General features: G+C 43.8%; 1 protein-coding gene across 1 annotated transcript in view; it reads right to left on the bottom strand.

The window, feature by feature from the left end:
- Window positions 1-251: 251 nt before the first annotated feature.
- The window catches only part of LOC147432372 (uncharacterized), a 29205-nt gene continuing 17171 nt past the window's right edge, over window positions 252-12285 (bottom strand). The window contains exons 3-6 of the mRNA XM_086492349.1: window positions 1591-1673; window positions 1348-1497; window positions 832-875; window positions 252-741 (exon numbers count right to left, since the gene is read on the bottom strand). Of these exons, the coding sequence (XP_086348475.1) occupies window positions 632-741; window positions 832-875; window positions 1348-1497; window positions 1591-1673 (387 nt within the window). The 3' untranslated portion in view covers window positions 252-631. The remainder of the gene's footprint in view (window positions 742-831; window positions 876-1347; window positions 1498-1590; window positions 1674-12285) is intronic.

The following is a 12285-nucleotide window of genomic DNA, read 5'->3' as shown; positions in this document are numbered from 1 at the left end:
AAGCACCCAAAAGTCAGGCACTCCAGAGTACTACTCCACGGTTTGCATCCACACCCAGCCAGATAAATCATCGCTCGTTGGTAAGCTACGAGCCGACTCATTAAACACTCTGTGTGACTCCTAGACCTGATCACCTATAACCATCCTTGTCCCATGAACCTCACAAGTGCACAATGCAGAGAAGTCTTTTCCCAAATTGAAAATTAAAACAATGTCATGAAGAACTTAAATTTCTTCAAAATGAGACGACGTCAAGGCAAAGTATTAATTAACAAACACGAAATACAATCTGAAAATCCAGTTCAAGATTATATGAGGAGACATGGGCCATTCTAGACAGAGATGCAGCTACGGGCGACATTTCAGCACAGGCTCTGCCCAAGAAAATTACAAGAGGTGCATTCAGCTATGTAGATATTGGCTAGTCTCTTCAAGTCTGCTAAATTCAGCATCAGTGATCCACTGACAATAATGGCCTTCATTTGGACCCTCTTCCATATTGTACTTAGAGAACAACCTTGTGTGATCACCCAAACGGTATTTGTGCTGTTTAGAGCACAACTCCATATTTAATGCGAGTGCAAAAAATGGATAAGAGCCCGAATGGTAAATGATTAACGACAAGATGCAACTATAATGACGGTGTCAAGAATTCACGCAATGCTGTCCAAAGTGAAATATCCCAGGTCTCTTCATGTGATGCAATAAGCCCCTTATCATTCACATGGTAGACGGTTGTGCCTGAAATAAGAAGTTATCATCATCAGAAACTGGCTTTTCATCCACTGACAATTGAGAAGATAGAGCATTCAGAAGACCAAAATGATGAACCTTCATAAGGCTGAATATGAGGATGCCAAGGGAACTTCAAATATCTGAAAAAGACACCACTCACACATCAGATTGCGCATAAACAAGGTACAAAGACCAGACATCTTTCCATCATCAATTCTTTGTAGCCTGTTTAACAGCACTACTTGATCATTTGAATAACTTTATGTATACAGCACTACTACTTGGAGCTGCAATACTATTAAAAGCAAGTGAGGCATCCGAAGGGCCTGTTCAATTCAATCCAGTTTCGACCATCTCTTCAAGGGCTTCTAGTTAACAAGCAGGCATATACATGCATCTGAGGAAGAACCCCTGAGAAATGCCATCATCCATGAAGTGGTCTAAGTCGAATTAAGAGTGCAGAAAGACATTCCACACTACGGGTTTTCAAAAACGACCAAAGGATGAAAGCTAAAACGAAGAATTCTTACTTTGTCAACTACCCGAAAGTTGACATGCTGGTCTTCGCTAGATTAATTATGCTGATAATACTACACTTCAAAGACAGCTTACCCTTCAAGTTTCCATCTCACTTGAATCGTATTTGGATCAATCAAATTTATTGACGTCAACTCATGACGAGACATGTTTGGATCAAACAGAAGCTTTATGGCTGCCACATACTTGTCTACACCCCGAATGTCTGTTGTTGGATCAACAAATCTGAGGCTTGAAAAAAAATGATTTATGAAAAAGGGTATAACAAGCTGACGATTCCCAAACAAGCTTAGAATAAGGAGTTCATCCAAACCTTGCCTGCAATCATCCTCATAGATCGACTGCGTTAAGTCGCCAGTGACATAGTACTGCCCATTTCTAATGTCATTTTCAATGATGTCCTACAGTTCAATCAAGCATAATCCAGTCAAATACCATACGGGCATAAAATGATGCAACTCAGAAGGTTATGCTTCAATTTACAAGTTACCATGCTTGTTTGATTCGTGGACAGAATAATGCCATAAGAATTGGCAATACATAAGCAGACTTTGTCAGTGATTTCTAAGCACAGCTCAATTGGCATCCAAGACTAAAGAACTAATCTAAGCACGTGATTGTGAATAACAAATGCCTGCTCACAGATACAATATTGCCAAACCCAAAAAATGAGCTCATTTTGAAAAAATTAATTGATGATCCAATACCCAAACCTAGAGCTAGACAGAACTTGGCTCCTCAGGCACAGCTGCTCTATAACTCCTTCTATCTGTGCAACAAGCCCTCCAGGTAAACCACAGAGTAATACAGGAGATCATGGCAGAGACTATGCTGCGTGGGTGTATATTAAAATCATGCAGTGGGAAGAAGCATAGTTCCCGGCCAAATCGGTAAGCATGAGCACGATCTCGCCAGCCGTCCCTTCATCAAGCAAGTGTAATCCTAGAAAATGAAAAAGCCAAGTGACCAACCCCGACCCCAACCCCCCCCCCTCCCTTCCCCTTCCCGGTTCACAAAAACCTGTTTCACCTCCTGTCTGGTGGTGGCTACAGTATCTCCCGAGTCCCAAGAGCAATATGTGAGGTGACATACCTGTACCGACCTGTTGAGCCTTGTCTGTGCCCATCCAGTAGGTTGGACTCACATGCACATTGGCTATATGTGCCACCTTGAACATGCTAAATCTACTTCTAGAGCCAAACAGTGTCAATAGAGCATACCGACTTGCTGAGCTGTTTGCAAGAACTGCATGTCATGGACAAGACCATTAGATTAGATTTTTGTCAATTGGAACCCTCTTGCATAAATGGCTTGTACACGTGTTTGACTAAACTTCAGTGGGAAATCCAGCAACACCAATATGTAGCCTAGGATATTCGCAGTGTGACAATACAGTTCCCAAGTCAAACGCATCACTAGGCTGAGATAGTACCCTAAAATTGTGTGCACACATGAGCACATTTATGAAATTTTAGAAGAAAAGTCAATTGACACGCCACCTTGGGATTTAGGGTCTCACCCTTCTAGAATTTGCTCCTGCAACGCTAGAGGCTGGGTGCACTAAACTCAAGGGCTTCTTTTCCTCACCTATAACCTATGGAATTCAAGATCTGGACTCGACTCTTATACACGAGCATGGTGACTAGCAGAATTCTAGGCCTAAAAACCCACCATAAAAACACCTTTACCCTCTCATACCCTCAGTTTTGATAGCACCATCTCTCGATCCTTCTCAGGCGTTTCCACTCCCAAGTCCACCGGCCTTGCTGGCATTTTGCATCAGCCATTGCAGCCCCATTTCTGCAGCATTTTGGCAGCCCATCGCCCTCAACCTTAGGTGCATCTCCGTGGCTTTTAGAGGCGTCCTCTTGCTGCCCATCCACTGTCCATCGGCTGCAACATGTTTCCCCATCTATTGGAGCCAGATCTGCTGCGTTGTCAGCCCTTGAAGGTGCATTAAATCTGTGTTTTTAAGACCAGCATTGTGTTGGGTTAAAGGCCCAAATGGCCCCCTTTTGTGTATAGTTTTAAAGGTTATTAACCTTTGGCCACTAACTTTAAATTGGTCCTATACTTTTAATAAAGTGAAAGTGAGCCCATTTGCTCACACACTCATTCCCTTCCTAAATCGTGTAGCGCTCCGTCTCCCTCTTCGTTCTCTAGCGCTTCCCCTTCTGCAGGCCTTCGCCCCTCTCCAAAGCACCAGCCCTGCACTTCTTCGCATGCTCTCTCACTTGCACACATTGCCGCGCACTCATCAACTGGTATCAGAGCGAAACTAGGGTTTGCTTCCAAACCTGCAAACGTTGATTTTCAGCCAAGGAGGTCAACTTTCACGCGAGATTTTGCAATTTTATCACCAAAGGACTCGTTCCCGGACACTAGAGGGCTCTCGGCAAGTCAAATTGACCTGAAACATGCTGAAATTAGGTCAAAATCAGCAAATTACAGGTTATGACAGCAAAATACAGGTTTTGCAAATCATGTATTAAGGTGTGAGAACATCTTTACAAGGTCCCCGCTACCCGAAAACAAAGAAATTGCCAAAAAAACAAGTCCCAAAACAAGTGTTTTCAACCAATTTCAGATTTATGCAAGTTTTTGCAAGTGTATTTTTGATGCATCTACATTGAGGAAAGTGCAAATTGATGCAATCTACGCACATTTGACAAGTTTAGGCTATGTATGACCGTTTGTGGCTCAATTTTGTGCAATTTGATGCTACAAAATGGAGCTTTTGCTCATACATGCTTCTAAAGGCTGTGCATTAGCCTTATGTATGTTCTATGAGACTAAAAACGACTAAAATTGTTGTTTTTGAGCACAAATTCACTCGCTGAAATTTCCTGCGCGTAAATTTCAGAAATTGTTTTTTGTGCCTAAATTGACCCATTTTGCTTCAAATTGCTCCTATGACCATTTGGAGCTGTAGTGCACACTCCTGTGAGGTTATACTCCGGTTTTTGTGCATTTTGCCAAAAAATTCAGCATATTAGCCCTCTTATTCGTGCAACTATGGCCTCATCTTCTTCGGATGTGAAGAATCTCTTCGAGATTAGGAGGTTCGATGGAACAAGTTTCGACCTTTGGAAAGACAGGATCCAGGGAATCCTATTTCTTAAGGATTGTGAAGGGGCACTTGAACAGGTAAAGCCACAGTATATGACGGATGAAGCATGGGTTAGCCTGAACAAGAAGGCAGTTACATACATTAAAATGGCCATGACCGATGAGACAGTCATTGATTTGAAAGGTCTCACAAATGCTTTTGATGTGTGGGAGAAGTTAAAGGCAATGTATGAGAATACAACACCTGTCAACCAAGTGCATTTGATGCGAAAACTTGTTGGCATGCAACTAGATGAATCCAAGAGCGCTGCAGAGCACTTGTCGTTGTTCGCAAGTACTTTGTCGCAGTTATAGGATTCAGGTTTGCCTCCTTTTGATGATAAGCTGAAAGCTATCTTCTTGCTTATGACCTTACCTGATTCATGGGAAACATTGGTGGTTTCATTGTCGAATAACTCCAATTTGACCTTCGATGGTGCTAGGGGTTCTATCTTGAATGAGAAAATCAGGAGGAAAGCAAGTGGAGAGGGAGACAGCTCTGCCAACATGGTTAGAGGCAGGACAGAGAAGAAGGAAGTCAAGACTGATGCACAGCATTGGCCTTCTCTTTGTCCTTTGAACTATCGTTCAAAGGACAAAGAGAAGGCCAATGTGGCTTCTAGTGTTGTGATTAAGGAGCTGTCAGATGTAGAGGACATCTTGTGTACCACTTTGTCAGATGATGATGCTTATGACCTTGATGCCTCTCTTAATGTTCATTCACAGGACATGCAGATCACCAAGAGTGACCTTATTGATGCTTTGTTGACCGTCAATGATGCATTATCCCAGACTTGGAATAATTGATTCCGGTGCTTCATTTCATGTGACTCCTATCAAGGAGTGTTTCTCTACTTTTGATGCAAGCAAGCATGGCCATGTATACCTTGAAAACGATCATGCATGTTCCATTGAGGGTATTGACACTGTGCATCTCTCCATAGATGGCACAAATGAGCTTGTCTTGCATGATGTTAGATATGTGCCGGGAATCAAGAAGAGTCTGCTTTCTACTCTGGATAATCCTTGAAGAACTCTTCGTCTACCCACACCGCTTCATGGGTTCCTCGATCTTTGAACTTCAAAAAGTATTGTTGTACTTGCTTCTTCGAACCATGGCGAAACCGATGCAACAAGACTTGCTCCGGCTCCATGACTTAGCTTCATCGATGATTTCTGGTTCATCTTCTTCCGAAACGTCCTTTGGAGGTGTTCCCTGAAACACTTTTAACCAAGAAACATGGAAAACGTTGTGCATTGACCATGAGTTACGCATCTGCAATTTCATTGAAACCTCATTAATCTTTTTGATGACTAGAAATGGACCATACATACGAAAAGACAACTTAGGACATTTCTTTCCAACTTGCTTAAGACGTTTTTTCATGATTCTTAGATATACCCAATCTCCTTCCTTGATCGAGACCTCTTGACGATGCTTGTTAGCTTGCCGAGAATAAGATTCCTGAGCCTTGCTTAGCCGAAGCTTCACACTCTCAAAAATCTCATCCAATGACTGACTCTCAGCATTGACATCAGGCATTTGACTGACCGATCTAGTCAAAATTGACTCGAACGGACGGCCAAAAAGCTGCCTCACACGGAGTTCGACCAATAGCAGAAGAAAAGGAGTCATTTAGAAATAGCATGAACCAATGGGAGATAGAGCTCCCACTGAGACTGCTGATCATGAACATAAGATTTTAACACATCAAAAGCAAATTGATTGTAAATTTCTGTTTGATCATCTCACTGTGGATGAAAAGCCGATGAAAAATTTAACTTTGTGCCAAAATTTTCAAAGAGTGCGCGCCAAAAATTGGACGTGAACTTAACATCCCTATCTAAAACAATGGACTTTGGCAAACCACAGAGGGGGTATCAATGCTTAATGAACAACCGTGCTACATCTTGTGCAGTTACTGTGGCCTTACAAAGAATCAACATGCAAAATTTGCTAAAACAATCGACAATTGTCAAACATTGAGTGTTCCTTGAATGCAAACTTGGTGGTAAGTTAGTCAAAAAATCCATAGAGATATCCTGAAAAGGTCCCTTGGAAATAGGCAGCGGAAGCAAGAGGCTGTCACCAGCGTGTGACTACTATCTATCCTTTTTGTTGATTTCTTTCTTATTATCTATTTACTTTCACTTTTTGGAAACACCCCTCGGGAAATCTAACTGCCCTGCATTGCATAGCTAGTGTGGAACTGTCCAGAGGGAGTCCAGGCCTGAGGGCAAGAGAGCACTAAGGTTGGACAAGGACTATGGTTAGCCAAAGTGGGATCATTGACTAGCCAAAGTGGAATCCTTTGCTACAGAGGCTACATTTCAGTTATGGATGTGGCCGCAGTGTACAAAGAGGGTCGGATGACCTAGAAAGATACAATGGCAGCATCTCCTAAAATTTAGGGAACTGCTATTTTGGGACCTGAAAATGTGTTTGCGTCATTACCTCCGGAATGACTTACTCTGCCATGAAGTCAACTGGGCAACCGGTTGAGAGATTTTTAGGGGGCAACCTTGAAACAGGAAAATGCTTGTAAATGTGCCAAGTGGCACCTTCTGGTGCACTTTCCTCATGCAACAAGAAGTGGCGCTGAATTTTAAGCTGGGAGAGGCTCATTTTCAGATTTTGTCACAGGTTAAGAGCTATGGAGTGCTTGCTTTCCCTCTTATGCACAGTGCGGTGCCAGGAGTGATTCCCTGCACGCTACGCACTGCCCTCTCTCTCCCCTTTGGCAGTATGTTATGCCCCTCTAGTGGGCTCTTCATTTGACCAATGTACAGTTGTGTGGGTTCATGCGCGATTGTCGAGGCAAGAGCCTCTTGCACAGGTACTGGATTAGCTAGCGGCTAATCCCCCCGCAGGTACAGGTGAATTCGGAGAGGTTTCACGCCAGAAATCTCGTCCGATTCAAAGGGCAAGTAGCCCTACAGGTGCGGGAGCTCGAGGACTTGCTAAGGATGCGACCGGCACGCGAAACGGAGCCCGAAACAGTAAATTACAGCCTGCTGTGTATTTTTGCAGGTTTAGGGTTTTGGCCCTAAACGGACCCTAATACCCCCAGGAGGTTCGGGGACACAAGGGGACCGCTGTACAGGTGATCTGGCGCATTTTCAGGGCTGAAAACAGAGAATTCAGCGTGCTGCAAATTCTCGCCAGATTTTGCAAAGTGCCCGTATGCGTCGGGAAAGTCAATCAATGCGTGGGAATACTGACTGTGAAGGGTCCTAGTACAGTTATGCTGCCGAAATCAGGCCGGAACAGTTGAAATTCAGCCAAGTTTGTGCGGGGCAGCTTGTAAGGATCCACAGCATTTATTCCCTCTTTTGAACAATAAAGAAATACCGAAAGGGGCGCCTAAGTTAGGGGCCAATCTGGTGTCGGTCTACTCTTACAGGCGCAATCTAGCAGCCTGTATCCCTCTCCCCTTTTGTTGTGTCTTGAAAGTACAGGTAAAATAGACGACTAATAATGGGTGAAAGCTAAATCAAGGTTTGAAGTAAAGTCTACCACCCTTTTTGGATTGAACAGGCCGGTTTCATGGTTCCATCGATGGGATTAAATCACTTTTTCCCATAGAAGTGAGCCTTGGTCAGGTTGGGCTTGAAGACACAGGGGATCATACACCAGACACAGGGAATTGTAATTATGACTGACAGACCAGATGATGTGACTGAAGAGGTTTCCTCTTCACACGGTCAACAGACACATGAAGTGGGTGAGTCCTCAAGACCACCACAGACAGATGATGATATATTCAGGACCCAGTTGGCTACTGCTGTGGCTATGTTCACACAAGTAATGCAGAACCCGAGGTTTTTAGCCTTTCTGCAACCTCCTGTTTCGTCTCAGCAAGTTGGATCACTGGATCGTATTCAAAAGCCTGTTAAGGCTCAAGCACAGGTGATTCATACTGCACAGTCAATGGAAACACATGTACACTTGACGGAGAACATGCAGTCTCCACAACCTGTGCCTAAGGTGCAAGAACAGGTGGCTGAAATGCCAGTCTTTCAAGTTGTACCAGTTCAGCCCGCCACCTATCAGCAGCCTATAGCTGGTTCTAATGGGCAGGGAAGCAACCTACAAGCTATGCAACAAGTCTTCCCACCACCTTCAGTACACCCTGGCTATTTTGGAGGTGGATCGGTATTCCAGAGCATGGCTGGTCATGCACCTGGAAATCAGTTTTACACGCCAGGAACAGTGTTTGGGAGTGCTCAAACGATGATGCCTAACCCCATGTATGGTGTCACAGGCATGCTACCAGGGTTTCAGAGCACTCATGGCCAATTTGGGATGCCACAGGCAAATTTTGGTATGGCTGGAATTACAAATCAGCAGCCAAATATGGCATTTCCAGGTCAACCTAATTGCGGTCAGGGAACACAAATGAACCCTAATAGTGTTCCCATGTTTCAGTCACTTCCATATGACAATTTAACGCCGCTGGAGACGCCAACTCCGTACAAAGAAGGTGGCAAAGGTGTGTCATTCACGACCTTTACAGGGTTTGATGACAGGAAGAAGGCTCTCTCATTCCTCCAGCAGTTTGACAAGGCCTATGCAGGGGGAAACTTTACAGAGGCTTCAAAGGTCCGCAAGGCAGCCACTTTCTTGACAGGGAATGCGGAACAATGGTGGACAACTTTATTGCTTCAAGGGCAAGCTCCGTCCACATGGATTTACTTCAAGCAGATTTTTGCAGCAGCATGGTTATCTGATGACTTTGAAGCAGATGTCATGACAGAATGGCACCAGCTTAATGCTGCCACTTGCAAGAATCTGGATGATTACAATCAGAAGTTTTGGAAAGCTCTACATCCAGTGACTTCCTATAGGTTTGTGCCATTGACAGAACAGATTGAAAAATATTGTTGTGGCCTACCCAAAGGATTGAGAAAATACTCCACGAAGACAAAAGTCACTACTTTGACGCAGCTCATCGAGGTAGCAAACACTGGCAATGGTTTGCTCAAGGGAGAAGATTGTGAATTTAACACTGGCGTCAAGGCAGGATCAGGCAAGAAAAATTCAGCCAAGAAGCACGTTCCCAATGAGGCTCCTAAAGGGACTCAGGAGTCAGCCAACGCAGGGAAAGACAAAGCTACGGCTGAATCAGAAAAAGGACCAGCAAAGAAATGGAAAAGACGTTTTCCTCGCAAGTCAGAAGAGCAAAAGAAGGTCCTGAGGACAGAGAACAAATGCTTTATATGTGAGCAGCCTGGCCACATTGCTTACAACTGTCCTACAAAGAAAAGGCCAGCTGATTCTGATGACAAGGAAGACGAGAAAGGAAAGAAGCCCATGGCCGGTCTAGTGCCAGATATGGTGGGCGACAAGCCAAATTCAGATGCAAGTGAGCTTTGCAGAGCATGGGGAAAGGTCAGGGATCAAACAGTGCTTATCTTCTTTGATCCAGGTGCCAAAGCCAACTTTATTTCCCCAGAATTGGCTTCAAAGTTGGGAATCAGACCTGAAGAGATGGGGTATACAGCAGAGGCAAGTTTGGCATGTCCTGGCCATACAGAGGCTATGACACCCATCATTGGAAAGTTGCGTCTACATATCCAGTCCTATGTAGATGTTGAAGAATTTTACATCATGCCGCTGGACCGATGTGATGTGTTGTTAGGTATTCCTTGGTTGTTTCGTGTACAGGGAATCATGGATGCCTACAACAAAGATCACTGTACAGAGCAGGGGAAAGACTCACATTCTGGATGTAAAGCTTAAAGGGGAGTCTATTCCTACTGTATCAGCTTCTGCTATTACTTCTGTAATGAAAAAGCATCTTTCTGCGTACTTGGTTTTTGCACGTGAAGTGTCAGATTGTGATGAATCAAATTTATCTGTGCTAGATAAAGAAAGGTCAATGTTTTTACAACAGTACAGTGACTGTTTTTCCGATTCATTACCGTCTCAATTACCGCCAGAGAGACCCGAGGACCATGCGATAGACTTGGTGCCAGGCAGTAGCCCACCAAATAAGCCTCCGTACAGGGTTAGTGCGGCTCAGCAGAAAGAGATAATGGGCCAAGTACAGGAGCTGTTAGAAAAGGGGCTGATTCAGCCCAGTTCATCTCCATTCTGTTCTCCAGTGTTGTTGGTGCAGAAAAAGGATGGCTCATGGCGTATGTGCATCGACTACCATGCATTGAACAAGAATACCATCAAGAATAGGTTCCCTATACCTAGAATTGATGATATTATGGACAAATTAGAAGGAGCATCTATGTTTAGCAGGATAGATCTAAAGAGTGGGTACCATCAGATCCGCATTAGATCAGAGGATGTGCACAAGACTGCTTTTAGAACAACGTTTGGCCTTTACGAATTTTTAGTGATGCCCTTTGGTCTCACAAATGCTCTTGCTACGTTTAATAGGATGATGGACAGAATTTTCCGTCCACACCAGCAGTTTGTTGGTACATTCTTTGATGACATGATAGTCTACTCAAAGAATGAAGAGGAGCATAGGCATCACTTGGCCATTGTGTTCAAAGAGCTACGCAGTCATAGGTTGCTCATCAATGCAAAGAAAAGTGAGTTTTCTCTGGAAGAGATTCACTTTCTGGGACACATTGTCTCCAAGGATGGTGTCAGAATGGATCCTGCAAAAGTTGAAGCGATTTAGTCATGGCCACATTTGAAGATGGTGCATGATGTCCGAAGTTTCTTGGGACTATGCTCCTATTACAGAAGGTTTATCTGAAATTTCGTTGAGATTGCTTCACCTTTACATGCTCTTCAAAAGAAGGCAGTCACCTTTAGATGGACACAGAAAGAGATTTCAGCTTTTAATCTCTTAAAAGGAAAAGATGACTTCAGATCCAGTCATTATGTTGCCAGATCTTAGGAAGTCATTTGTGGTCCAGTGTGATGCCTGCGGTAGTAGCATTGGTGCAGTGCTAATGCAAGATGGCAGGGTAGTAGCCTATGAGAGCAGAATTTTGCAAGGGCCAGAGATGACCATGCAGGTCTATGAGAAAGAGTTACTGGCTGTGATTCATGCGCTCTTAAGTTGGAAACACTACCTGCTAGGTGCAGATTTCGTTGTCCAAACGGACCATCAGACCTTGCGATACTTCTTGACACAGACAAAGTTATCTGAGAAGCATATGCGATGGGCAAATATCTTGTCCATGTTCCATTTTCAGATTGTGCATATGGAAGGCAAGAAGAACGTTGTGGCTGATGCCTTGTCAAGAAAGCCACAAATTTCAGCTGTGTCAATTCCTTATCATCATGAACTTGATGATATGAGAGAACAGTATGTAAATGATGAAGATTTTGCAAGGGTCTTCGAGCAGCTAATGGATGGACAACGCCATGAACACTATCTTCTCAAAGATGGGTTCATGATGATGCATGGCAGATTGTGTGTCACAAAGCCATTGCGACGCAAAGTTATGGAAGAGAGTTATGTCCCACCGTATGCAGGGCATCGTGGTATTGATACTACAGTTAAAGCGGTTGAGACATTCTTCTACTGGCCTACATTGAGAAGGGATGTGGATGCCTTTGTGCGAGAATGCCTAATATGCCAAAAGGTCAAGTTTGACAGGCAAAAGGCACCAAGGTTATTGCAACCACTACCCATTCCAAATAAACCATGGGAAAGTATTGCTATGGATTTTATCTTTGATCTTCTGAGAACGCAGACAGGAAACGATGGTATTTGGACCATTATTTGCAGATTTAGCAAACATGCTCATTTTATTCCTGTCAGGAAGAAGATAAAACCAGATCAGATGGCACGCTTGTTTATGAGCAATATTTTCAAGTATCGTGGCATGCCACAGTCGATTGTTAGCGACCGTGATCCACGCATGACAAGTTTGTTATGGAGAGGCTTGTTTGAGAATATGGGCACCATGCTCAAATTCTCTTCGTCA

This window comes from Adiantum capillus-veneris, chromosome 20 (assembly GCF_014529385.1).
Source record: "Adiantum capillus-veneris isolate H3 chromosome 20, ASM1452938v2, whole genome shotgun sequence".
Classification (NCBI taxonomy): domain Eukaryota; kingdom Viridiplantae; phylum Streptophyta; class Polypodiopsida; order Polypodiales; family Pteridaceae; genus Adiantum; species Adiantum capillus-veneris.
Note: the sequence above shows the minus strand (reverse complement) of the source record. Positions and strands in the feature narration are given on the sequence as shown.